Source organism: Miniopterus natalensis, chromosome 6, assembly GCF_054644295.1.
Source record: "Miniopterus natalensis isolate mMinNat1 chromosome 6, mMinNat1.hap1, whole genome shotgun sequence".
Lineage (NCBI taxonomy): Eukaryota > Metazoa > Chordata > Mammalia > Chiroptera > Miniopteridae > Miniopterus > Miniopterus natalensis.
In genome coordinates this window covers 2,557,311-2,584,435 of record NC_142086.1, presented here as the reverse complement: position 1 = coordinate 2,584,435, position 27,125 = coordinate 2,557,311, and the positions used below count along the sequence as shown (strand labels likewise).

Sequence of the window (27,125 nt, the reverse complement as noted above, 5' to 3'; positions counted from 1 at the left end):
ACCCTCTCGGTCCCTACAGTGGCGTGGCCCTTGGACATCACTCCCCAGCATCATGTTCCGCCCACATTCAGGTGATTCCAGATCTTGGACTCACCCCTGCCCCAGGCCCAGTGTAATGATGAACATTAGACCCTGATTTTGTGTTTTCCTCATTTGCTGTGCAAATCTAAGTAAGGCCCTGGCTCTCTCTGAGTCTAGGCTCTGCACCTGTATACAGTGAAGAGGTTCTAGCACACCTTCAATCAAGGCCAGGGGTCCACAGGCACTATCTAGCCCATGACTGCATTTGTTTATCCCACATGGTGGGGTTTTAGTTTTAAATTAGTTACCATTATTTACAAATTGGAAATGTTCACATGAAAATTCAGGTTTCCAAATCCTCTTAAAAACCACTGAGCCTTGGTCACTCTAAGATGTCACACAGGGCTTGGGGCTCCCATGTCCACATGACCTCTCCACTCACTAACGGTGGCAAGGTCTGTTTTGAGCTCAGGATCTCCCCACACTCACCTCAGAACTGGGAACCCATGGTCATTCCCACTGTGGTCTCCAGCTGGGAGAGTAGAGGTCTGGGCCCCCTGCATGCTGCTCAGAGTCCCCTGGTGCTACCTGAAGGTTGTGTGCCTATCCACAAGGATGGGACCAGCTGGGATGTATGTGGAGGAGGTGGCCCAGTAGAGAAGGGGCCAGACCCCTTGGGGAGTTAACCTCAAGAGGCCCTGGTACATCTCTACAGCTGCTCTGGATGGTTCATGGGTGTATATGTGGTGGTTGGGGATTGGGGGTAAGGGAGAGGCACACTCCCAAGATGGGAGCTCACCAGGCCTAAAGAGACAAAGCAAAACGCCCAAAGGCTCTCCCCTATACCTGTCAACTAAAAAGCTGGATAATGTATGCACGTTAATAACAATATGACTACTCGATTCCCTACCAAGGGCACATACCTGGGTTGCAGGTCGGATCCCCAGCCCCGATCAGGGAGCACATGGGAGGCAACCAACCGATGTGTCTCTTTCACACTGATGTTTCTCTCTCTCTCTCTCCTCTCTCCCTCCCTTCCACTCTCTCTAAAAATCAATGGAAAAAATATCCTCCAGTAGGATTAACAAAAAAATATATAATAATAACAATAGTAATAATAATGTGGTTACTATTTAAGGTGGATGATTATTATAATGCCAGCTGTCCTAAGTGACCACTGGGGTGGACACTCTGGACAGCAACACATATGCTTTTAGTTTTTTAGGTTTTTTTTAATCCTCACCTGAGGATATTTTTTCCATTGCTTTTCAGAGAGAGTGGAAGGGAGAGAGAGAGAGAAACACTGATGTGAGAGAGGCACCATCAATTGGTTGCCTCCTGCACATGCCCCAACTGGGGCGAGGAATCAAGCCTGCAACAGAGGTACATGCCCTTGGCCAGAATCAAACCCGAGGCCCTTCAGTCCGAGGGCCAATGCACTAACCACGGAGCCAAACTGGCCAGGGCAGCAACACTTATGCAATTAAGCCCATCTGAGCAGAGTATGACGCCGAGTTCTCGTACCTGGTGAGGTACCTAAAGACATCTGCACCAGGTCCACACACCCACAGTGGTCCCTGGGCACTTGTCTGGTGGTAAGAGGAAACAAGGCAGGGGTAGGCCACCATGCCAGTCCCTGTCCCAGATCCACTCCCTGCCCTTCTCCACCCTGCTCTCCATTCAGGAGGCTGACCGCCTCAGATGTGTCCCCAGGTTCCACATCCTCCAATGGCAGCTGGATCACAGGAGATCAGAGGACAGGAGAGAGAGGTTGGGTATTTATTTCCCACCCTCTCCCTCCTTCCAGGAGGGAGGTTGGTGATGACTGTCCTCACTCCCCCAAGGCCATAGCTCTTGTAGGATGACCCTGTTGGGTTCTAAAACCTGCCACTCCTCCACCCATGCAGGCCCATAGTGCTAAGGGCTCCCCACCCACCATTGCTACTTCAAGAGTTGGTCCAACCCCTGGAGGTTCCCCCAACCCTGCTCACACCTGTTCCAGGTCTCCTCATTAACCACTCCTCCTGTCAACCCAGCAAGGACCCTGAGAAAGAAGATACTTACCAAGAAGGGTTCCTGGGAGTTCAACTGGGCTCGAATTTTAAAAAACAACCCAGCAGCCATTTCTACACAGGGGACTCTCACACAAACTGCACTGAACTGCCTGCCTGCACTGTGTTCCTGCCGTCTGGTCCAGCCCTTATAAAGGAGAATTGTATTTCAACCAATTGGACTTAGGCTTTCCGGGTCCATTCCGAGCACCCCGCCTATATCCCCATCAGCATTTTCACCAACCAATACCATTCAAACTACAAGGACCTGGAGTCCTCATTGCATGAAGATGGACCAACCAGGGACCAGGGCAGGGACTTCTGTCCATATAAGCCAGTAGCCCTCTGGCTATGAGAGAGCACTTTCCCTTTCCACCAAGACTGCCTTCCGGGCTGAAATGTCAAATGGCTGAAATGTCAAATAAAGTGTCAAATGTCTCGCTGGAGCAGAGCAGAGCAGAGTGGAGCAGACCAGCGCAGAGCAGCTGCCTCGCCGAGGGCCGCTAGCCCCGGGGCTTCTTTAGGGCCTACCCATCCACAGCCCTGCTGTCGCCTAACAAGCAGTAACTACTGAGCTGCCTCTCAGCCTTGCTGTATCACAAATGAGCTGTTTGCACTGAATCAAGTTTCCTGCCTCGCTGCACCCCAAACTGCGGATTCCTGTTGGTATTGAATTGACACCATCAACCATCGGTTGACACCGGGGTGTAGGGGAGCCAGTTTCCTGCTGGGACCCTGAAAGGCACACCCCTGTGAGGACCCCACAGAACCAAAGCCGATGATTCAGTATACACAGGGCAACAAGAATGGACCTTAAAAACAGAATGCTAAGTGGAAAAGGTAAGAAACAGAACAAGATGGAGAGCCCAGCACTACTCATGTCAATTTAAAATGTGCACACCCAAAGTAAAAATAGATGTACCACTTGTAAAACACAGGCAAACAAAGAGACCCACACAGGACAGAACTGGACACATGCCTGCAATGGGGAAGGGAATGGCTTGGGAGCGGAGAGTGTGGAATAAGCCAACCAATAAAATGCAAGCCGACCCCACTGAGAGCAAGATAATAGTGTGTTATTAGCTAAGGAGTGCATTAAATCAGCTTAGTTCCTGAGGTCTAGCTAAAAACCAAGAATCCCATGCTGGGCCCCTGTCCAAGCAGGAACCCCAACAGCTTGGGGGGGCTGCATCCAGCTGAGGCGGCCAAGGGGATGTGACCACACCCAGCCAATCCACAAACCTCATCTGTCGCCTTATTGCGATTGGCTGAGGGATGGGCCTGGATCCACGCCTAACCAACGAGACGGCTGTAACTGCTCCTACTGAGGACCTGCAGAAGGCATGCCAAGCCCCTCCAGGAGGCCTGGCAGCCGCCACCTGCATCTCTAAAAGCACTGACCCAGCCCTGGCTTGTCTGGCTCAGTAGTTAGAGCATCAGCCTGCAGGCTGAAGAGTCCCGGGTTTGATTCTGGCCAAGGGCACAGACCTCAGTTGCAAGCTCGATCCCTAGTCCTGGTTGGGGTGAGTGCGGGAGGCAACCAATTGATGTGTCTCTCTCACATCAATGTTTCTCTCTCTCTCGCCCTTCCAGTCTCTCTGAAAAAGCAATGGAAAAAATATATCCTCGGGTGAGGATTAAAAAATAAATAAAATAATAAAAGCACTGAACCACCTGGGAGGATGTGGGACCACCCAGCCAGAGAGACCTGACGCCTACACCGCCTTATGCATGAGCCCATTTGGGAGCCCCTCTCTGCAAGGAGGCAGGTGCACCACCAATGTCCCCAGCTGATGCCATGTAGAGCTAAAAAAAGACCCTGGCCTAGCCCTGAGCAAACTGCGTAACTATTGCTCCTTTCAGCCCCCAAGTGTCAGGGTAGCTGGTTATGCAGCAATATGTAACCTGAACCACTGGGATCTAAATCAGCAAGTAAAAGCAGGTAACCCAGTGGTGGGGCATTTCTACAGGATAAACGCCCCCTTCTCAGCACACAGGAAAATCAGAGAGAGAAGCTGCTCTGGATTAAAACAGGCCTGGGACATAACCACCAGAGCATGTGGGATTCCTAATGAGACTCAGCATGGAGAAGCCAGCTGAGAGACACTGGGGCTAGGTGGGAACCCCAAGGATGCACTGAGGACCAAATGATAGCAGGGAGCAGAGATCATTCTGTGAGGTGTGACGGCTGGCAAACGCTGGCATTTTTAAAGATTAATATTTTTAAATATCATCATCTCTATGATATGCTCTAACATATCTCAGCATGAAAAATAGCCAAAGGAAATATTATGCCAAAATATTAACAGCTGTTGGGCTGGGGGGGGATCTGTAATAGTGTCAAACATTTTTAAAAAGTTTAAAAACTGTGAAATCCAGTGACGGGTGTCTAGGTGTCCTTTCTGGTCTTCTCTATTTTGGTTTGCCACTCTCCATAACAAAGAGCCACAAAGACAGGTTTAGGTGAGAATGAAAGACAGGGAACCATCCACTGGCAGATCTTGGAGTATGTCCAGCTCTGTGGAGAGTCCGACTCCCAAGCTAAAGATCCAGAGTGGGCTCAAGGCAGGAGCAGAGGGCAGGCTGGGGACACAGTCTGGGCTTTCACAGCTTTGACCTTCATTGGCCAGATCCCTGCTGTGGGTGGGGGTGGTGGGGATTCTAATGTAATGTGGGGTTAGGTTCTTAGGCCATAACTTGAACATGGGCAAGGCAGACAGTGGAGGGAAATGACACACTCACTAAGGGTCTCTCCAGGGAGCATCTGCAGAGACAGGTGGCTGCGTGTGGAGACATGCCCACTCTCCAACAGTCCCCAGCACAGGGCATCTGGCGGACGGCGGGGCAGGGCGGGAGGTCAGAGGTGCCTCAAGGTGCTGCTTAAACAACAGCTACCTTCACTCACCCTGACCACAAGCTCCTCTCCCTGCTGTCCCCCTCCAAAAAACAAAACACAAACACACATCCCTACAGTAAGGTCACACCATCTCCTTTGATAAATGAAGCTCACGCCCATCCATAGCAGGCCCCAGATAAAACTCTCTGGGCTGGCAAGGCCACCCTGGTGCATCCCAGAGGACCCAGGGGACACAAATTCATCACCAGAAACACCATTACCAAAAGTGGGGTCTGGCCTCACATAACTTCAAATCACAAGGTAAGGAAATTCTTCCTTTTTCCAGTTCTCAGATCCTTCAGATACTGACAAGAATAGGCTTGTCAGAGCTAGCAACTAAAAATATAAGACTTGCAGTTACACTGGAATTTCAGATAAATACTGTGTAACTGTGTAGTATAAGTATGTCCTATGTAATACTTGGGACATACTTATTCATTGTTTACCTGAAATTTCTATTCAGCTGGGCGCCCTACATTTTTACCAGGAACCCTGGGTAAGAGCAGCATCAGGGTGGAGTTGGCAAGGCCTGAAACGTTTTAAATACTTGCAGGGGGCCTTTCTTTTAAACAAGACACTGGGCCCAGCCGGCGTGGCTCAGCGGTTGAGCATTTTGATTCCCAGTCAGGGCACATGCCCGGGTTGTGGGCTCGATCCCCAGCAGAGGGCGTGCAGGAGGCAGCTGATCAATGACTCTCATCATTGATGTTTCTATCTCTCCCTCTCCCTTCCTCTCTCTGAAATCGATGAAAATATATATTTTTTAAAAATAAATAAGACACTGGGACTTTCAAACAGCTAGGAGTGACAGAGGGAAATCAACAGGCGAGACACTTGTTGACATACCAGTTACAAACAGCAGTAATCAGGACCGCCTGGCCTCCCACAGGCTCTCTGAAGAGCACTCCAGCTCCTACTCGGCTGCCCTGCCCAAGTGCAACTATGCAGCACTCACCAACCAGCTGCCAGACCATGCATCCACAGGCCATGTTCAGGGCCCACATGGTACTTTTGAAGTTAGTTGCTGACATTACAATATTGCAATGTTATTAATTTAATGTTTGAACATTTTGCCCAGGCTAGGTCGCTCAGTTGTTAAAGCATCATCCCAACATGCCAAGGTTACAGGTTCAATCTCTGGACAGGGCACATTTAAGAATTAACCAATGAATGCATAAATAAGTAGAACAACAAATCGATCTTTCTCTCTCTCTCTGAAAAGTCAATAAAAAAATAAAAAAATATTTTTAAATAAATAAGCCCTCGACGGTGTGGCTCAGTTGATTGGGTGTCATCCCGTGCACCCAAAGGTAGCCAGTCGAATTCCTGGTCAGGCACATGCCTGGTTTTTGGGCTCCATCCCTGGTGCAGGAGGCAGTGATAGGAGTTCCACTCTCACACAGATGTGTCTGTCTGTCTGTCTGTCTCTCTCTCCCCCCCTTCCTTCCTCTCTAAAAATCATTTTTAAAATCTTTAGTAAATAAATAAAATCAGAACATTTTATACTGAAGCTGGATTTCTAACTTCTCTAGGAAACTGGACGGCAGGATCTGACAGCAGAACATCACTGGTCCACGTGGTCCGCGCCCACTCTCCACTGCCATCACTGGGCTCACTGCTGCCTCTCTGTCCTCCAGGACCCTCCTGGGCCCTGGGCCCTTGTCCACACCCAAAGGAAAGGCCTAGAGGATGTGGGAGTTCCAGCTCCTTCCTGCCCAAAATCACCTGAATGTCCAGGTTTCCTGGTTAGGACTGTCTCTTCTCTAAGTGATAGACAGTGGGAACCTTGCCTCTTTCCAAGGAGCCCACTCCTCCATAGGTGGCCAAGCAGACCTCAGTGTGTCAGTCACAGAGGAATCCAGTGGCATTCCCCCAGCAACACAAGACTGCAGGAGGGAATTCAAGAGTTACACAGGCCTAGCCCAGGACCCCCAGAAGCAAAGCCTGAGATGGACTTTTGTGCTTGTAGTTTACTGGGGAGAAGGCTCAGGAGGAGGGGAAAGAGGGAAGCAGGACACAGGAAAGGATGATACTGGGCAAAGATGTGGCCTCAGCTGGGACCTGGCATCAGCCTGATCCCAGGGGAGCCCTGCAGTGTGACTGGCACCCCGGGGCTCATCCCACTCACAGAGTCATTAGTCAGTCACTGCCATGGACCGAGGTAGGGAGAAGGGAAAGTTATTTCCCAGGCATGTGGGGTGGGGGGGAGCGGGCAACTCCTGTGGACCCAGGGCAAGCACCTGGACAAGGGCCATTAGCAGCCCCAACCTGGGGCGACTGGGAGAGGAGTGCACCTTCAGGGGAGGGGGAACCAGACAGGACACCAGCAGCGGCCACAGTGTCTGCCACACAGGCACAGACTGTCCAAAAAAGCTACCTTTAATCTATAATTCCACCTGTGCTCACCCCAGCCTTAGAAAGGTAAGAAAGTAATATACTGCCCTGGCCGGTTTGGCTCAGTGGTTAGAGCATCGGCCCAGGGACTGAAGGGTCCCGGGTTCAATTCCGGCCAAGGGCGCATACCTCGGTTACAGGCTTGATCCCCAGCCGAGGTCGGGGCGAGTGTGGGAAGCAACCAATTGATGTGTCTCTTTCACATCGACGTGTCTCTTTCTATCTCTCTCTTTCTCTTTCCCTTCCCCTCTCTCTGAAAAGCAATGGAAAAAATATCCTCAGGTAAGGATTAAAAAAAAAGTAATGTACTAAAATAGTGTTTGCACACCGGGCTCACAGCAGCATTACTCACAATAGCCAAGGGGTGAGAGGAATCCAGTGCCCAGGTAAACAGATAGACAAAATGTGAACTACCCATACAACGAACTAGTATTCAGCCCTGAGAAGGGAAGAAATTCCGACACATGCTACACTATAAATGAACCTGGAGGGCATTATGCTCAGTGAAATAAGCCAGTCACAAAGGGACAAATACTGTGATTCCACTCAAATGAGGCCCCCAGGAGTCAAAGTCACAGAGACGGACAGCAGAGGGTGGGTGCTGGGGGTAGGAGTGGGGAGTAGGGAGTTAGTGTTTAATGAGGACAGAGCGTCAGTTTTGCAAGATGAAAAAGTTCTGAAGAGGGATGTTGGTGATGGATCCACAAAATGTGAGTGTTCTTAATGCTAATGAAGTGAACGCTTAAACATGGTTAGCCCTGGGTTGGAGGGCTGTCCCCTACACCAAAAGGTTGCGGATTTGATTCCCCGCGAGAACACATACCTGGGTTTCAGGTTCGATCCATGGTCAGGGCACATACAGGAGGCAGCCCAATCAATGTTTTTGTCTCATATCAATGTTCTTCTCTCTCTTTCTCTCTCTCTAAAAATCAATAAAACATGTCCTCAGGTGAGCATTAAAAAAACAATTTTTAAAAATGGTTAAATTGGTCAATTTTGTGTTATATATATTTTACCACAATAAAAAACAATAATAACACATGTGTACTGTGGAGCCAAAAGCAAATAATCAAAGAACAGAGACAGGAAAGGAAAAAACTACCCTGAAGACCCAACAGGAAATAAAGGCTGCTCCTGAGACCACCCCTTAGTAGTTAGCTTCCCAGCAGCCAGAACCAAAGGGAAATTAGAAGATAACCCCGTGCTCCTTGTCTGATGAGAGGAAGTCATCTAGTTCACTGGGAAAAATAAACTTGTTTTTGGCACAAAATGTTAGGAGGAATTTTAACTGTTGATAGGTTCATATTTATAACCATCACTTCCTCATGCTAACATAATGCCAAACACTGGACTGAGAGTTTCCAGGGATTTTTAATTTACTTAGCTATACTCTACAGATAAGGAAACTCAGGCCCAGAGTAAATGATCTTCCCAAATAAAAAATGGCACAGGGATTTGAACCCAGGTCTGTCTGGCCAAGGGAGTATGTATGACCAGAATTCTTCAGTTTGTAGATATTAATCAGGCACCTGCTACCTGCCTGTCCCTATTACAGGTATTGGGATGTGGGAATAAACAAGACCAAATTAGGTCCTACTCTCATGTGTCCAACATTCTGGTGAAGGAAAAGACAAGGAACAAATAAGTAACAAGATGTCAGCATTGTGAAGGAGGGAGAGGGACAGGGGCACTCCTTTGGCAAGAGTGGTCAGAGCAGGACTCATCTAAGAGGCAACACTTCGTCTGAGACTTGCCTGTCAAAAATGTGGTGCCATGCAAAGATCTGGGGAATGGAATCCCAGGCAGCATGTGCAAAGGCCCTGAGGCAAGAACCAGCTTGACATGTTGTAGTTGGCATGCAGGGAACAAAGAAGAGAGTGGGAGTGAGGCAGGACAGAAAGGAGTCAGGGAAAGCTCCTGACAAGGGGACATCGCAGGCAGATAGGCATCAGGTGCTCTCACCAGAGCCCCCACCTGCACACATGATCAAAGGGAAACAGTTTACGGTAGCAAACCCCTGTGGTGGTGGCAGAAGTCAAGAACCAGCTAAAACCAGATCAGTCAGGGGAGGAGGAAAAGTTATCCAGAGACTGACCCCAAAGCTCATTATAGTGAAAACTGACAGCACATGTAGGGAAAGAACCGCAGGAGAACAAGAAGGCCGAGACAGAATTTACTGCCACAGGATTCAAGAACTGGAAACATATAAAGTCCCAAGAACTAACTGGCAAGTGCACAACTCACTGGCAAGCTCACCCGCGTCCCCGGGATGTGCACCCTCACCTCTTTCACAGCGGCGCCAGTGGCCTGCCCTCCACCTGTCTCTACCTGAGTAAAACCCGCTTTCGCTCTCATTCGGACTCTCACTTGGACTCACTCTTGAAATCTTTCCTACACAAGTCAAAAACCTGGAGGTCCTGGACGCACTGGACAGGGCCAGCCACTGGCACTGAACCAGCCGGTGACAGGAGGAAATGAGGTCAGCAGCAAGGAGAAAAAGGGGGTGAGCGGACATGAAAATCCAGAAAGGCGAGGCCTGGCCACTGTGGCTCAGCGGTAGAGCATTGGCCCATACATCAAAGGGCTGCGGGTTTGACTCCTGGCCAAGGGCACGTACAATGGAAAAAATATCCTCGAATGAGGATTAACAGAGAAAAGAAAGGAGAGAAGCTCAAAAGAGGAAAATGGTCGGTCCCCACACCCAGTGCCCCGGGGACTCCACACAGCAGCCATGCACTTAGCGGACATTGTTCCAGAAGGGTGGTGGGCACCACACTAGGCCACAGCACACTGGGAGCTCAACAGGGAACTAAAGACACCCCTTTCAAGAAGTCTGAGGAAGACCCCAGTCCTACAACACAGCACCAAGTAAAACCGCATCACACAGGGAACACCGGCGCAGGCGGCAGACCAGAAAGCAGGCCACGCAGAGCCACAGACGTCTGGTGCTGGGGGGGAGGAGGGGACGGAGGGGGACCCCAGGAGCCTGTGGTGGGCGGCATCCTCCTGATCCACCCAGGTGGGGATTACTCCAGGGTTTGTTCAACGGTTTTTATGAACTTTTTGTATGTGTGCTTCTTCACAATAAAAGAGACATTTTAAAGAAAAAAAAAGAGCCAATTGTAGTAGCCCAGAAAAAGGTAACAAAGGCCAGACAGGGTTTTAACACAAGATATGGAGAAGAGGGGAGGGAGGTGAAAAATAGTCACAAATTACCCAAAGAAAAGTGACCAAGTTTGGCTTCTATCTTTAAAGTCATATTTTCCTTCATCTCCTTGTGGGCAAGTCTGACTAATTGATGGCATTGTTTGTAAAAAGACAAGTCAGGCCCTGAAAGGCCGGTACGAGGCAGGGGGTTGGGAAGGGGCCTGGGTCCTTTCAGGTGGGACAGCCAGAGCAGGTCAGGCCAGGGGGAGAGACACAGGTGGGGTGGCCTGGGATCCCAAGGAGGAGGGAGGCGCTAGGTCCAGACTCAGGGGGAACCGGGCTCTGAACAAACACTGGGTGAAAGTGCTGAGAAGAGGGACCCAGGCGGAAGGCAGAGAGGGTGCCAGGAGCCCTGGGTCCTCGCACGCTCATTGTTCCCTGTGGTGCTTCCACGGATAAGCTCATGAAATCACAAGGAAAATGCACCCTTCGAGTGGAATCGCCAGGTTTTCCCTGAATAAAAAGCTTCTTAAAGCCTGGGTGAGAGCTGACCATGCACATGTGATCACTAGTCTCATCACAAACATAAGCAAGTGAGAAATTACAAAGACAATGTCCATGACTTATAATCAACCTCTGAGAAGAAAATGTTGCTCTTGCACCAGAAGGAGCTGATACTTTCTCTCCCCACAAGTCAGGACTCTGGAAAGAAGCCGCACTCCCAGGGAGGAGTGATGCAAACAGCCCTGCTGGCAGCCAACGCTGAGCTCACTGCTCTCCCCACCAGGCATCCCCACGCCCTCTGCCCAGCCCCAGGAGGGCGTCGCACCCTTGCTCTCTCCCTCTCTCTGTGGTCCTGTCGCTGGGACCTGTCATCTGATCTCCCACCTTTACTCAAAAACCGGACTGTGCCCTGGCCGGGTAGCTTAGTTGGTTAGAGTGTTGTCCCGATGCACCAAGGTTGCAAGTTGAATCCCCCATCAGGGCACAAATGAATTTATAAATAAGGGGAGCATCAAGTCGATGTCTGTCTCTATCTGTCCGTCTGTCTCTTTCTCTTTCTAAAATAATTAAAATTGTAAATTATATCTTTTTAAAAAAGAATGCAAGGGTAGTTCAATATTAAAACAGCAGTGCAATCCACTACACTCAAAGAAAAACTCTACACTATCATCTCACTAGAGGCTGGAAAATAAATGTTCAGTAAAATTCAACATTTCATGATTGAAAACTCTGAGAAAAGTGAGCTTCTCCTGACCCGCCCAGCAGTCTCTAAGAATGGGTCACCTGTCTCGCCTCCAGAGAATAAACTGGCCTTGGAGTTTAAAGGTCTGTCTGCGGGAACACGAACATGGGACTTTAGGTGCTACCGTGGGAGATAAACTTTAGGGTCCACACTTCCTCCATAGCCTCCCAAGCCTTGGCTCAGCCCCATTCACCGCTTCCCAGCCCCTGAAGTTGAGTCCAGGGGTCCAGCGCAGAGCCCACCTCTACTGAGAAACCCAGCAGAGACTGACCTGCTCCGGGGAGGTGAGCAGAGCCCCATGAAGGGCCTGAGCTAGGTCGGTATCCTGCCTCTGGGCTCAGCTGACATTCTCTTGCTCTCTTTTCTCCTCTTTACAAGAGATTTTTTCAAGGGAAGGCAAAAGACAGTCCTTTCTGTAAGAGATGAGATACTTGTGAGTGTGCGCGCATGTGTGTGTAGTACTGTATGTGAGCGGGCATGGAGTGTGCATGAGGTGTGAGTGTGGCTGTAACTGCGTGCAACTGTGAGCATTATATATGTGAACTGAAAGTGTGTGTATGTGAGTGGGTGTGAGCATGAGTGTGCAAAACTGTGAGCATGCGTGTGCATGTGCACACACACGCTGGGCCTGGCAGGTGCTTGCCCTCCCATCCTCAGCCAGTGGGTCGCTGCTCCCCAGTGCCCCTGGTCATTCCCCACTCCCTGCCTGGGCCACTCCACCTCCTCGGTCGTTCCACGACTTGCTTCCTGCTCTCCAGACACATCCCTGTCCCTGCCTCATTCACAGCCCTTCAGAGCCCATCCACTGTCCAACCTCACTGCAGAGAGCCCTGCCAACTCCACGGGACTCCTGCAGTGTCCTGGACGCACACGTCTGTCAGCTGCATTCCTGAGTGCCCGTCTCCTCCCCTCTAGTCGCAGGATGGTCATCAGGGGCTGGGGCTGGCAGGCTGCGTCCTAGGAGCTGACAGCTTGCACTGCCATGTGTGCCTGCTGGTCTCCCTGTAACTCTAAAGCAGGGACCCTCCCTCCTGCTCAGCCCTGACTGAGGGGTGGGCCCATGTGGACTCTCCAGAATGCTTTTGGTGGGTGGGTAGAGATGGGTGGATTAATTATTTAATTTGTGTGGCCCCAGCACAGGGTTGACACAAAACATGGAATGAGTTATAAACGTGAGTGCCCCTGGCCAGTGTGGCCCAGGTGGTTGAGCACCGTTCTGTGCACCAGAAGGTTGTGGGTTCAATTCCTGGTCAGGGCACATACCTAGGTTGCAGGTTTGAACCCCAGTGGGGGCACATAGTATGGGAGGCAACCAATCGATCTCTCTCATATCAATGTTTCTTTCTCTCTCTCTCCCCCTCTCCTCCTCATCCTCCTTCCTCTCCCTCTAAAAATCAATTTTGAAAAAATACCCGCTCTGGCTGGTGGCTCAGTGGTTAGAGGATCCGGCTGCACACCTAAGGGTCCCAGGTTTGACTCCAGCCAAGGGCATGTACCTCCGCTGCAGGCTCCACTCCTAGCCCTGGTCAGGCGGGTGCAGGAGGCAGCCGATCAATGTCTCTCACGACGATGTCTCAATCTCTCCCTCTCTCTCTCACTGCCCCCTCCTTCCCTCCACTCTCTCAAAAAAAAAAAAAAAAAAAAATGGAAAAAACATCCTAGGGTGAAGATTAACAAAAAAAATAAAAACAAAAAAGACCATAAAGCTGAGCGTCACCAACACTCACCCCAAAAGGGCCTTCACAGATGGGAGGGAAACTGCCTGAGGTCAGCTGGCGAGTCAGTGGCTAAGCTGGAAGCCTCATATGGTCACACCTGGCACCGCATACACCCCGAGGCCTGGTCTCTCTGTCCTCCTCGGCCTCACAAGGCTTGGGATTCTAGGTGGAGGGGGTGGGGTGGAACAGGGACAGGCAGAAAGACACTAAAGACACACAGAAAGACTGAGAGAAGCAGACCAAAAGCCAAGCAGACAGACAGGGACAGAAAGGAAGGAGGCAGGCAGGCAGGCGGCCCCAGCAGACCCAGCCCTCAGCCCTGAGGCATCTGGAAGGAGGTGCCAGGCAGGGAAACCCTGTGCCTCCCCTGAGCCTTTCCCGTGCCAGCACCCCAATTTATTTGCACAGTCCTGAAATTAAGTAATTTCTCAGGGCTGCCAGCAGGGCCACCGGTGTGTAGCAAATGGCAGGGTCTGGCCCAGGCTGTGGCATAATCGTCAGGCTCTCCAAGGCCATCAGCAGCCACTGCCAAAGCAGAAATGGATAGCAAGTCTGGACTCCCTGAGGTCCAAGGTTCAAATTTTAACCCAGCTCTGCACTCAGGCTGCTGGGTGGCTCAGAGCACGTGACTTTTGTCTGCACATAGGCCCATCGCAGTAGCCACTCAGCAACACTGGGACCACTCAAGGAGATGGTGATCACAAATGGCAAACAACAGTTGAAAATACATGTTCACTGTAAAAAATAAGTACTCGCCCCAGCTACTCTGAATCTCTCACAGCTCAAGTCTGCCCATTCCTTTGTTCCCTCTGCCAGGCACACCCTTCTGCCCCTTAGCAAACTCCTATTCATCCCTAAAGACCCAGCTCAATATCCCCTCTTCCAGGAAACCTTCCATCAGCACTCACGGCTTCCTCTTTCAACCACTCTACACTCTGTACACAGAGTTCCTGAACTTTCAGAGTTCATAGAAAAGAAAAAAATCAGAAGTTTAGAGCAAACCCTCAGAGAATAACTAATTCTGTCCACAGCCCCACCACTCGAGGTGGCTGTGGTTAGGCTGATGGTCAGGACCCCATAGCCCTTACCCCCCTCGCCAGCTCCCTATTCTAACATGAACCACCCAGACAGTAGAGCTGTGTTACTCATACTAGAGCACTCGCACGTTCTCTGTGGGATGGGTCCACCGTGAGAGATAGGGGCAGGCAAAGAAATTCACGGGCCATTCATCTGGAGCACGCCAGAGATGCTGTGGGGATCTCAGCCGACTTCTCCTGGTACAAGAACCCCAATTTTTTTCTGGGAGCCGCCCTCTCTCACCCTCAGGCCATGTGGAATGCTGGATGGCCAAAAGAGGCCTCCCTCCCCACCCACAGTGACTGGTCAGGAACAGTCATACAACCCAGTCATACCAACCATGCTGAAGCTCCTGAGCTCAAAGGAGTGAACCTGGAGCTGCTGGGCCACCTGACTGTCCCATGGCAGAGCCTGCCTGACAGTAATACAACATGGAGAATGCAGACACAGCCCTGAGGGCATCTTCAGAGCCCCTGGATACAGCCAAGCCTGACGCTAGTCCCTGTATGTTTTAATTCCATGATTATCAGCTTAAGTTGTACTTTCTATCACCTGCAACCAAAATAATCCTTACAACTATGAAAACAAGAACAGCAACTGTGTTCTATCTGTTGCTGACTAGACTCCAAGAATGAGTTTCTGAAGTTACTACACTCTGTCCCTATGGCAGACACCTCTTGGGGCTGCAGCTTGCTTCGCTGAATGCCCATTCTCAGGGAAGGGATGAAGACATGCCCCTAAAGCCACGCCAACATCATGACTTGGTGACCATGCCCCTGACCACAGCCGACCAGACCAGGGTGGGTGTTAAGCTGGGCCAATCAGAGCTCTTCCTCAGGACTTTGACCTGGAAATAAAAGAGAACACAGACCATTTATTGTAGAAAAAACTTTGAGCCAGGAAGCTTCCAAGCTGAGGGTGGGCACTTTTAAATCACTTTGAGAGAATCAACCAGAGAAAAGTGCAGACAAAGAAAGAAGGGTGTGAGGAGTCCCCAGCTGCAGAAGCTCCTGGGGCCAGCAGTCCCTTGTCCTGTCCTGACAATGCAGGGGAAATCACGGTGAGGGATGTGGCCAGGCCGGGGACGCGCTACATGCCACATGCTGAGGAAGGCCACTCCTCCCACCCCATGCCTGGGAAGCCATAGCGGTTCCAAAGGGTGTCTCTGGGTCAGGCCCATCTGGCCTTGGGGTTGTGAGGCATTTCAGGGACAGACAGCTAATGTCACCACAACCTTTCCATTCCCAGCAGTCCATTAAATGAGTTTCTTGCTCTCATGAAAGCATAAGATTGGGTACTCAGTTCAAAAAACAAGTGGGGAGGGAGGGCTGGAGCAAACTTCCCTCAACCAGGTTCTGTAGCTAATTAAGGACCTGCAGCCAGTCGGCCACTGCTGTGGCTGTTACTGGTATTGCCCATGAAAAGTGGTATTGACGACCTCTGCTCCCCTGGGCTCAGCAATTACAGTTTACAAGCCATCTCCCCCTTGGCCAGGCTTAGATCCCACCTCGTCCAAGCACTGGCCCAGCCTCACCTTGCAGCCCCCATGGCCCTCTCCCTCAGAGCCCGAGCCCTAGCCCTAAGCCCCAGCCAGCCTGTCCCCCCGAGGCACAGACCCCAGGCTTCAGGACAACCCAGGCTAAGCTGCCTTCACCCTCCAGAGCTCTGCACAGCCAGCACAAAGGGCGCAGAGCTGGGGAGCACTGGGGGCGGAGAACAAGCACCAGCCATGACCTAAGAATCAGGGACTTAGTTTTGGGGAAGACATCCTGGCTGGAGGAGCTGCAGCCTCATCTCACAGCCGCGCCCAGCAGGAAACATGCCAAGGAGGGCCCAGGCAGGGTTCCAGGAAGACGGGAGGTGTGTGTGACCAGCCAGTGGGGTCTTTCCAAGTGAGACTAGACATAGCCATGCACAGTGAGGTCAGCGCTCAGGGCGAGGGCCACGGCAAGTAAGGACCCCGCCCATATTCTCTTTCAGCCCGTCACAATCACAGGACTCTGAGAGCACAAACATGTCCCTGCCACTTGCCAACATTCCTTGTCTTTTTTTTTTCAGTATGTGTTCATTGATTTTTAGAGAGAGAGGAAGGGAGGAGAGGCAGGAGACAGAAACATCCATGGGCTGCCTCCTGCACGCCCCCTACTGGGGATCGAGCCCGCACGCGGGCATGTGTCCTGACCGGGAATCAAACCCAGGGCCTCTTGGTACATGAGCCACACCACTGGGCCCAACATTCCCTTTTAACAAAGAGAGGGCGGGAATCACTGGCTCAAGGCTGAGGCAGGGAACAAAAGGTGACCAGAATTTGGAGCTACTTTGCAGCTATCTTTATTTTCATGGGTATTGCCGCCAAACCAGGGAAGGGATTTTTAAAAATATACTCAGTGTAATGTAAAGTGCATGGAAGGTGGGACAATACATGAGATTATGCTAATTATCACTTCATCAGAAGAGGAAGCCAACACCCACTGGATTCTTCCCCAAGAGAGGACACAGGTCCCCATGGGGCCCACCTCTACTAGCCCTGTAATCAGACAGCCGCAGACAGGAATCCTGTGTTGCCCATGGTCAGACAAGAAGGCAGAATTAACCCGCTATGAAGATAGGCAGGGGAACAGATAAGAAACACTGAGATGCTAGGCCTGTGCCAACTACCATGAGGACCAGAAAAGCTGACAAAGTGCTGAGCAGTGGTCTTGAGAGTGTGGGGAAGCGGGGTGAAGGGGACAGAGTCTGGTGTGCCTCTGAGGGGTTGGCATGTTCCAGACCACCCGTTTCCTGGGCTGGCCCTGACACTCAGTCCCCATCCTGCCTCCACACGGCCCCACTCTGCCTGTCCAGTGCTTCCGTCTCTCTATCACTCTGACAATAGGCTGCAGACTCATGGGATGCTGGGGTGATGTTCTCAGGGGTCCCAAGAGTTCTCAACCAGAATATTTTTTAATGCTGTGTTTTCATTGTGAGGAGACTCTAAGAACAGAATTTTCTGGATCACCAAAAGCTCACTTAGTGACCAAATACACGGCTGGGAATTTAGGGCTGCGATGGGGACCCAGGCTGAGGAAGAAAGTATGCTGGGAGGCTTATCAAGAGTCGGGGTATTCTGTCATTGCAGCATTGTTTTCAGTAGCCAAGACATGGAAGCAACCTAAGTGTGTATCAACAGATGAACAGATAAAGAATAAAAGAATATCTGGTGCATATAGATAAAGAAATGTAACTACATCATAAAAAATAATGAAATCTTGCCATCTGCAACAATATGGATGGACCTAGAGGGTACTGTGCAGAGTGAAATAACTCAGACAGAGAAAAACAAATGCCCTATGATATCAATTACATGTTGTTTAGATTTGAAAAAAACAAAATAAACTGCAGAACAGAAATAAGCTAATAGATACAGAGAATATTTTGACCGTTGTCAGATGGGCATAATTGGGGGTGAAAAAGGTAAAGGGACTAAGAAGTAAAGATTAGCCCTAGCTGGTAGCTCAGTTGGTTAGAGCATCATCCCAATATGCCAAGGTTGCAGGTTCGATCCTTGATCAGGGTGTTACCATGCAGGGGACCTGGCCCTGAGTAGGTCTGCCTAGGGCCAGCCAGTAGTGTATGGATTTTTGACTTCGCACAGGAAAAATTTCACAGCACGGGTCCAGGTAACTGTGAGGGAACGTTCGTTAAAGCTGAGACAGTGAAACAAGAAAGGGCTCAGCATAGAAGCAGCAACAGGAGGGCCGAGGCTGGGCTGCCCTGGCTCACTGGGAAGCCAGAGAAAAGGGGGCCTTGGGAACAGGTTCGGGGGTAAGCTCAGGATGAGCTGCCGCTGCCCATGGCTGCCCTGGTTGCAAGGCTCCTGGGGAAGAAACGAGAAAAGAGGGGAAAGGGAAACTGTGTCTGCTAGGTCCTTTATCTTGAAGCTTTTATCTCCCTCCTCCAGGCAGGAATCTTAGGGGAGGTCTCAGGGGAGGGTTTCAGCAGAATATTCATCAGTTTTCCAGGAGTGCTCCTCTGGATCTCTACTGAATGGTCAACACCAGGGCAGGGGGTTATTAGGTCATTGTTCATTGCAGCTGGTCCTGGCATCACCCACCTGGCTTTGTTGCTTTTCTGGTCTGGAGCTGAAATAGAACTGAGGCCTAGGTGTTATATTTAGGGAGGTGACCTGTACCTGCTGTAAATTGCTCGGCCAGTTTGTTCAGCTACCTGCCTCAGTTTTCCTATTCCACTTGCCAAGGAATTTTCCTAGCTTCTTAGTATCCTGCCTCAAGGGCACATACAAAAATCAACCAATGAATGCATAAATAAGTGGAACAACAAACAGATGCTCCCCCCTCTCTCTCCTTTCCTTTCTATCTAAAATCAGTAAATAACTTTTTTTAAAAAGAGGTACAAACTAGTAGTTATGGAATAGTCATGCGGATGTAAAGCAGAATGTAGGGAACATAGTCCATAATATTGTAATAGCTAGATATGGTGTCAGGTGGGTAGTAGGGTTATCGGAGTGATCACTTCATAAGTTATATAAATGCCTAATCACTGTGTTGTAGACCTGAAACTAATACCTTGTACATCAACTGTAACTTGAAAATGAAAAAATTAGTCCTAGCTGGTTTGGCTCAGTAGTTAGAGCACTGGTCTGAGGACTGAAGGGTCCCAGGTTCAATTCCGGTCAAGAGCAGGTATCTGGGCTGCAGACTCGATCCCCAACCCTAGTCAGGGTTGTGTGGGAGGCAGCCAATCGATGTGTCCCTCACATCGATGTTTCTCTCTCTCTCCCTCCCTCCTCCCTCCCTTCCACTCTCTCTGAAAAGTAATGGGAAAAATATCCTCTGGTGAGGATTAAAAATAATAATAAAATAAAGTAAAAATAGAAACATTATGTAAAAAAATAAAAGAACTGGTGTGTCCCCACCACAGTGCCCAGGGCTCAGGGGTGGCCCAAAGCACACAATGTGCCTCAGTGGCCAATGCAGAGTGGACCACAGGACGGCTACGACACTCAGAAGAACCTAGCTGGCATGTGTGAATTAAAAACCGAACACTTGCCACAGCCGCACCTGGGGCTTTTCACACACCCTTCAGACTTCACGCCAGCCCCACTAGGTGTGCCTACCCCAGGTCCCTTAACAGACTGAGAGTGTGAGGCTGGGAGAGAAAGCCCTCACTATGCAGGGTCATGTGACTCAGGCAGGCACACTGGTGCCCCTTCTGCTTCCCACACACCTGGCTGGGCCGTCACCCCACTGTCACTCCACACTTCAGGCCATTCCTGGGGACCAAATGATAGCAGAGCCAGTAGGGCTGTCCCCAATTCACAGAAGAGAAAACTGAGGACATAGGAGTGAGATGGCCTAAAGCCAGCAGGGTCTACCTGAAGGCAAAGGCCTCCTAAGCCCAAAAGCTGCCATCCCACTCCCCAGGCACATGGCCTCCACCTTCCTGGCCAGGCAGAGACGCCGGAGTGCCCTGGCCGCAGCCCAGGGCAGGCCTGCAGCGCCACTTCCTCACACACTGTGACTTGGGCGAGGTCACTCTGGCCTACAATACAGGCCCTGCATAAAAAGCCAGGCTCCCCACCCCCCAGGAAGGAAATAACCTTTCCCCAAACCAGTACTTTCACTCCATATACAAAAAGACGGGCATTTCTGCATTGTTTCCAAATCCCAATAACTGTGAGAACAATGGTGTAAAATGAAGCATGGCTTGACCCAAGAGGGGCCCTGGGAGGGAACCAGCCCCGAGTAGGTGAGTTAGTGGTGTGTACATGCCAGTGGTACCCTGTCACCAAGGGGCGGCCCACTGGGCAGGGCCTGGAGGTGGACAGACCTGGCTCCCACTACAGCCCTTCTTCCTCCCACCCCCCTCCGACCCACATCTCCAAAAGAAGCCAGGTTCTCTCCTGTCACTGTGTCTCCCTCACACCTCGGCTTTCACATTGCAGTGCCAGTAACACCTCTTCCAGGAAGCCCTCCCTGCTGACCACCCCCAGGTTCAGTTGAATTCCCCCCAACACACATACATCCATGGTCCAGGACCTCTGTGCTCTCCTCCAGGACAGCCCTGACCAAAGCATTTCAGAACTACATTTGTGAGTCCCTGGGGCCCTCAGGATGGCCATAGGAGGGACCATGGGCTGGCCCACCCCAGAGTTACTGCCAGGGCTGTGTGAGAGAAAGCCCAAGGCCTTGGTCACATGTCCCTGGCATGGATGTCCAGGGAGCCAGTAACCAGGAACCCCAACTCCACAGCCTTCCCTGGCTGCTCCCAATAAGGCATGGTCAGGGTTGCCAACCCTCTAGGAGGAAGGCCACAACTCCTCAACTCCCCACTGCCCCATAAGGCCCGGCTGTAGGCCCCACCCTGCTGCCCCTACCCAGGAGGGGCTGGAGGGAAGCTTTAAGATCTCATTCAGACTCCCCCTCTCCAGGAACTGAACCCTCATTACACCCTGAATAAAATAAAACCCCAGATCAGGCCCATCCCCTAAGCACACTCCTTGCTCACAGGGATCCTGTCCTCCAGCCACTCCGGGTCGCGTGCACCTGCTATGCCCTCTACCTGACGTCCCCGTGCACCCAGGGTGTGCTCTGCGGGCCTCTCTGACCCTCTCCCTAAAACAGCCCCATCCCCACTTCCAGCCCCAACCAGCTTGTCTGCTCCCCCTCAAAGGCGTGGGCAGCACAGAAAGCCTCCACCTGTCCCCCACAAAACAAGCTCTGTGGAGGCAGAAGACATTGCCTTGGTCACTGTTTTATCCCCAACACTCAACACAGTGACCAGCACCCAATAGGTGATCAATAAATATCTCTAAGTGAAGGAATGAGCGGTCTCATTTCCCCCTTCCAAAAACCCTGACAGATAATGGCAACCATTGTGCAGATGGGAGAACTGGGGCTCAGAGGGTGAGTCACTGGCCCAGAGCCTGTCTGCCTCTGTGAGCGGCAGAGCTTGGATATGAACCTTGTAGGATGCCAAGGAGGGACTTCCTTGCACCCACTGCCCCCTGCTCCAGCCCCCCTGGGGTCTGGATGAGTCAGTAGTTTCCTGGTCAGCAGGCCGTGGACAGAACAGTAAACGAGGTAGTGCCCACCCCAGGCAGGGCCAGCGGTCAGACCACCAGAGGAAACACACCCACAGGAAAAGGGAGAGAGAAAGGGTGGGTGTTTTCTTTTGTCTATTTGCCAAACCTTGCAAAAAGTGACTTTGTTACCATCTAATTTTAATCACAGTGGAAACTTTTGTATACCAAGCCAGGAAGAAGTCAGTCTATTCCACCACAACCCCTAAAGCTGGGAATTTAAAAACCATCCTTAAACACTTCCACTTAAAACTCACAAATGAACCCTGGCCGGGTAACTCAGTGGTTAGAACGTCACCCCCACACACAAAGGCTGCAGGTTTGATCCCCGGTCAGGACACGTAAGAACTAGGCGATGAACGCATGAATAAGTGGAACAACAAATCCATGTTTCTCTCTCTCTCAAACCAATTTTTTTAAAACTCACAAATGAACAGTTACCCATCACCTGCCCAGCTGCTTTTGAACTTAATGTAATGTTTTAAACAGGCAATATAATCATATAGTTCAAAAAACAGAAAATATCAAAGATACACAGTGGGAAATGTCACCTCGCCCTTGTACCTTTGTTCCCCACCTGCCCACCTCCCCCAGGTAACCATAGGTAACCACCACAACTTGCTCCAGGTGTCTCCTGTGCTTACAGCTCTTATTTTACACAAAAGGTAGCAAGCTTTTCACACCATTCGGTACCTTGTTTTCTTCTCTTAATAGATCCTAAATATCTTTCCACAGAGAGCATCCCCATTTCCTACTGCTGCCTAATGCTTCACTGTAAGGCCGCCAGCATCTACTTAACCAGGGCATGTCACCCTGGATGTCAAATGTGTGTGGACAGGCCTGGCTCCCCCACCTGCCTGTAGCCACTTAAGGGTGAAGAACTGCCCCAGCACAGGGCTGGCCCTATGATGACGCTCAGGCGCTCACCACTTTCGGCAGCATCCTCTCTGCTGAGCAGAAGAGCCTCTTCTTGAGCTTGCAGCTAGGGAGGGTGTCTTAAAACAGAAATCAATTCTCATCGCTCTGGGACTCAAAACCTTCTGCAGCTCTCACTCTCCCTGCCCTGCCCCTCTCCACCATCCCTCACCCATCCCAGCCTCCTCCCTTTGTGTCCCTCACAGATGCCAAGCAGGGTCCCTGCTGAGGCCCTCACCACTCTAATCTCAGCTCAGAAATCCTCTCCTCAAAGAGAAATCCTCTCCCTGCCCTCTCCTCTCCTCTCCCTGCCCACCTGGATTTGGCTGCCCTACTAGCTGAAAGCTCCTTTCCAGCATCTATACCTGTAGGAAATCAACTTAACTCATTTCTTTGTTGATCAGTTCCCCACCTCACTCCTCCAACTAGAATATAAACTGCATGGGAGCAAAAACTGTCTTGCTGCACACCATGAGCTCCCAACCGGGACCATTCCTGCCTGGCCTCATGTGACGCCCACCTCAGCCCAGGACAGCAGGCTCCTGCAGCAGCTCCTGCCTGACAGAATCAGAACCGGCAGCCTTCAAGGAGGCCACGGGCTGGCAGAGCACAACACAGGATCCTGTGGCAGGCTGGAACTTGCACCCCAGGACAAGGCCTTCAGCTGGGGTGGGGGTAGGGTAGGGAGAGAGTTCAGGAAGCCAGAGAAGAGAGCTACACCCAACTGCCATCTGGACAACAGACCCCAGGATTCTACCCCTCACCCCCACTTCAGGACCATGAGCAATGGAAAACCACCAGAGAGCATCTACTTTACGAAAGGGAAGACTGAGGCCCAGGAAAGGGAGGGACAGGCCCTCCACACCACCTTATGCAGCCAGGCCCAGCACCTTCCTCCCCCACAGGAAAGAAAACCTCCAGGAAGTACAAGGACGAGGCCAGGCGCTGCCCACTGTCCCATGTCCCATGTGCCACTGAGAGAGCTGCTCTTCGGTCAGTCAGTCAACAAACTTCTAGGAGGTCACACGTCATAGGGGCCCTTAGCTTACCTGAATTCAGCCACATGGAGGTGGCATACAAGAGAGAACAGAGGGTCATGGGATTTAGGACTTAGAATAACTCAGTGGCTGCCCCATCAAATGCCACCCATTGATGTTCGAGCAGCCAGGAGGTGGGAGCCTGCCCTTGTAAAGCATCTCATCCACCAAGGCCTAACAGGAGTTTAAGGGAAAACTGCTCTCACACACAGCCCCCAAATGCAAGGGAAACACTGACTCTGATGTCCAACAGGATACACAATGCCCTGGAGGCCACACAGACTCAAGAGACTTGGGGGTCGTCCCCCTGGTGGTCATGGAATCCCAGTGAATATGGCCATCAAGACCAGAACTGGAAACTGCACTGGGTTTTTAGGACAATTCAAAGTAAAATTTAGTGGTGCTTCAGGCCATGTGAGATCTTCATCTTAGGCCCTGAGTTTACTTCCACCTTGACCTCTGCCGAGGACACAGCTTCACTTCCCTCAGTTGTTCCACAAGCATTTATTAAGCACCTGCTGTGCATGAGGGATGGGTTGAAATCCCAGCTTTACCCTTTGCTTGCTGGAAGACCCATTCTGAGCCTCAGTTCCCCCATCCGTCAAGTAGGGGTAAGAATGTGACTTGCAGGATCATTGACAAGATCTGGGAAGAAAAGCAACTGATGAGACCTGGCTCTGAAATTCCTGCCTTCCTCTCATGGGGCCTGCAGGTTACTGTCTCGCAGTCTAGCAGAAAGTACCTGCAGCCATTGCAAGATGCCCTGTGGTTCAGGCCTGTGGTATGCCCCTCAGTGCTCTGTTGACTAAAGCCTTGAAAGACAGGAGGCTCACTTATTAAGGCTTCCCCAGCCATGGGTGAGAGGACTAGCCTAAGCCCACTTTGGGGTGGGCAATGCAGTCTATACAGCAGGTTCAGCTAACATGAAGGCTATGTAGGCCAGGCAGGAGCCAAGAATGTGCAAATAGGCAGGGTGGGGACTATGGCCAAATGGTGCTCCACCCCCAGTGGCAGTGGGCAGGCAGCAACAGCCAATGAGCATCACATAGAGATGTGGACCTCCAGCTGCCAGACCCTGTGATTTTTCAGGAGACAGAAATTCAGACTTTTATGTGAAACCTGCAATTCTGTAAATGCTGGCAGCTAATTAAATTTTAAAAATAATAACACAGTAAGTGTCAAACAAAGCATGCAGGGACAACCACCAGGGCTGGCCAATTCCATGCCACAAGAATAGGGTTCTTTGACCTCACCCCTCCCCGGCCCACTCGCCCATCATGTAACTCTAGACACAGGAGGGGAGGGCGGGAAGTTGAGGAAGCACTGAGGACAATAGATCCAGGTCTCTCCCTTCCTCCTCATGTGGACCTTCACCCCCATTTACATGTGGGGAAGGAGAGGCCCAGAGCTCCAATCATTCAGCCACAAACATAAATCTTTTCTTTTTCTGGCCTGTCATGGTGACACCTGCTGGCTTTGGACCAGTTCAAGTGGCTCTCACAAGATGAGGTGGGTAAGACCCTGTAACAGCAAAGGAGGAGGGGCACCCCTGCTTGGGAGAGTGGGGAGGGGGAGAGGATGCAGGTGGGTGACGAGAAGTGGGGAGCTGGCAGTTGGGGCCACCCTGCAGGCTAAGGCCCCCGTCCTGTGCTCCCCAGAGCCACTGCAGGTCCCACGCGGTAAGGGAAAGTGAGCTTCAGCTAGGAGCCTCTCCCACCCCTCCTCCCACCCCACTCAGGACAGCGCGAGGGCTGTGCCCACGGAGATGGGGCGTTGGGGGTGCTGGGACTGTGGAGTTGTGGGCGTGTGTGACTGTGTGTGCGAGATTCGCGGTGTATGGGACTGTGACTCCGAACACGTGAGACATGTGTGCGACATGTGGGATGTGCGTGTGAGTCACATGTGTGGCAGACATGAGTGCATTAGAGACGCACATGCATTCGACAGAAACGTAGCTGACGATAGAGGCACGTACGTCTGAGGGAGGCCTGTGTGCAAGGCACGCGCGCATGGAGCCTGTGGGCGCAGAGCCCGGGCCGCCGCGAGCGCCCCACCGGCTGGCCGCTGTGGGGCGGTCCCGCCGCCGGCTGAGCGCGCCGGGGCCGGGCGGGCGCCCCACGCACCGCGAGCCCCCGCCCATCCCGGGTGGGCGCGGGCGGCGCGGGGGGGGCCGGGGCGCGAGGCGGCGGCGCCCGGCCGGGGTTCCAGTCTTCCCCTGGGGACGGCGGGGCGGCCTCGCGGCCTGGGGCGCAGGGAAGCTCGGACGAGGCCTGGCGCGGGGCGCGCGGCGCAGGGCGGGCGGCGGGCCCGGGGGAACCTGCCCGCGGAGCCCCGGCGCGCTCCGCCGCGCGAGCCTCGGCGCCCGCACCTCTCCAACGGGCCCCGCGCGCCGCGCTACGGCGCCGTCCCCGCGGTGGGACGGGGCGCGGGGCGCGCGGCTGCCGGGCCGCCGAGCCGTCGGGGCGCCCAAGCGTCGGGCAGCGGGGGCGCGGCGGGGCCCGGCGAGGCCGGGGCGGGGGGCCGTGGGACTCACCGCGAGGCGCTGCGCACGTCCGTCCGTCGATCCGTCCGCCCGCCGGGCCGTCGGCGCGTCCGCGGCTCGTGCGCCCCGGCCTGTGCGCGGCGCGAGGCGGTGCCCGGCGCGGAGGGGCGGGCCGGAGCCGGCTCCCGGCCCCCTCCCCTGCCTCCGCCTCCGGGGCGGGGTCTCGGCCGGCCGGGTGGTGGTGGGCGGCCCGGGGCTGCGCCCTCCGAGGCGCGGTGCGCCCACCGCGGCCCCGAGGCGGCTGCGCGCCCTCGTCCCCTCCCCGCGCCCCGTCCCCCGCCCGGCCTGCGCTCTGGGGGCCGCACCCGGCCCCGCGGCCCTCGGCCGGGGGACTTTGTTCCGGCCACCTCGGCCAGCCTGACCCCGTGTCCCCACGTGGAGGACGGGCTCAGAAACTCGGGGCGCTCTGGGCGGGCCTGAAGGCCTGGGTACCCCGCTGCGAAGACGCGAGCCGGTGTGAAAGGGCCCCGGGTGGGCGCGCCCAGCCCGGTCCCGCCTCGGCTCCCTGGGGTCTCCCGCACCCGCCCGGCCTGCTGGCACCTAAACCTGCTCCTACAGGTCCTTGGACACATGGTTCCCAGCCCTCGGCTGTGAGACTGCCCAGGTCTGTCGCTTTCCTCGGCCCACACAGCTGCCTGTGACCTCAACCAAGGCCTCGTCCTCTCTGAGCCCAGCCTCACCTCTTTCTTTTTGTTTTTGTTCTTTTGTTAATCGTCACCGGAGCGTATTTTTCCATTGATTTTTTTTAGAGGGAGTGGAAGGGAGGGAGGGAGACAGAGAGAGAAACATCGATGAGAGAGACCCGTGGATGGGTTGCCTCCCACAGGCGCCCCAGCCCGGATGAGTGCCCTTGACCAGACTCAAACCCTGACCCTTCAGTCTGCAGCCTGTGCTCTAATCACTGCGCCTGGTCGCTGAGGTGAGCTTGCCAGGGCAAGCCTCATCCCTTGAAAGGGTTAACCCCTGGCTGTTGATGGGGAGACATAGAGCACCCCATGTC

At 52.6% G+C, this 27,125-nt stretch overlaps 1 protein-coding gene across 3 annotated transcripts in view; it reads right to left on the bottom strand.

Moving 5' to 3' along the window:
- Nucleotides 1–26,190, bottom strand: part of FBLN2 (fibulin 2) — an 89,215-nt gene extending 63,025 nt beyond the window's left edge. The window contains exon 1 of one of the 3 annotated variants that reach the window (XM_087818045.1): nucleotides 26,117–26,190. Coding sequence is in view for 1 of the 3 variants with exons in the window: in XM_016215653.2 (XP_016071139.2) it covers nucleotides 12,027–12,055 (29 nt within the window). In the remaining 2 variants the exon portion in view is untranslated. Of the gene's footprint in view, nucleotides 1–2,085; nucleotides 2,207–12,026; nucleotides 12,169–26,116 lie in introns of those variants that run through there. The other 2 variants (XM_016215653.2, XM_087818047.1) reach the window with 2 other exon arrangements.
- Between the last annotated feature and the right edge of the window lie 935 nt (nucleotides 26,191–27,125).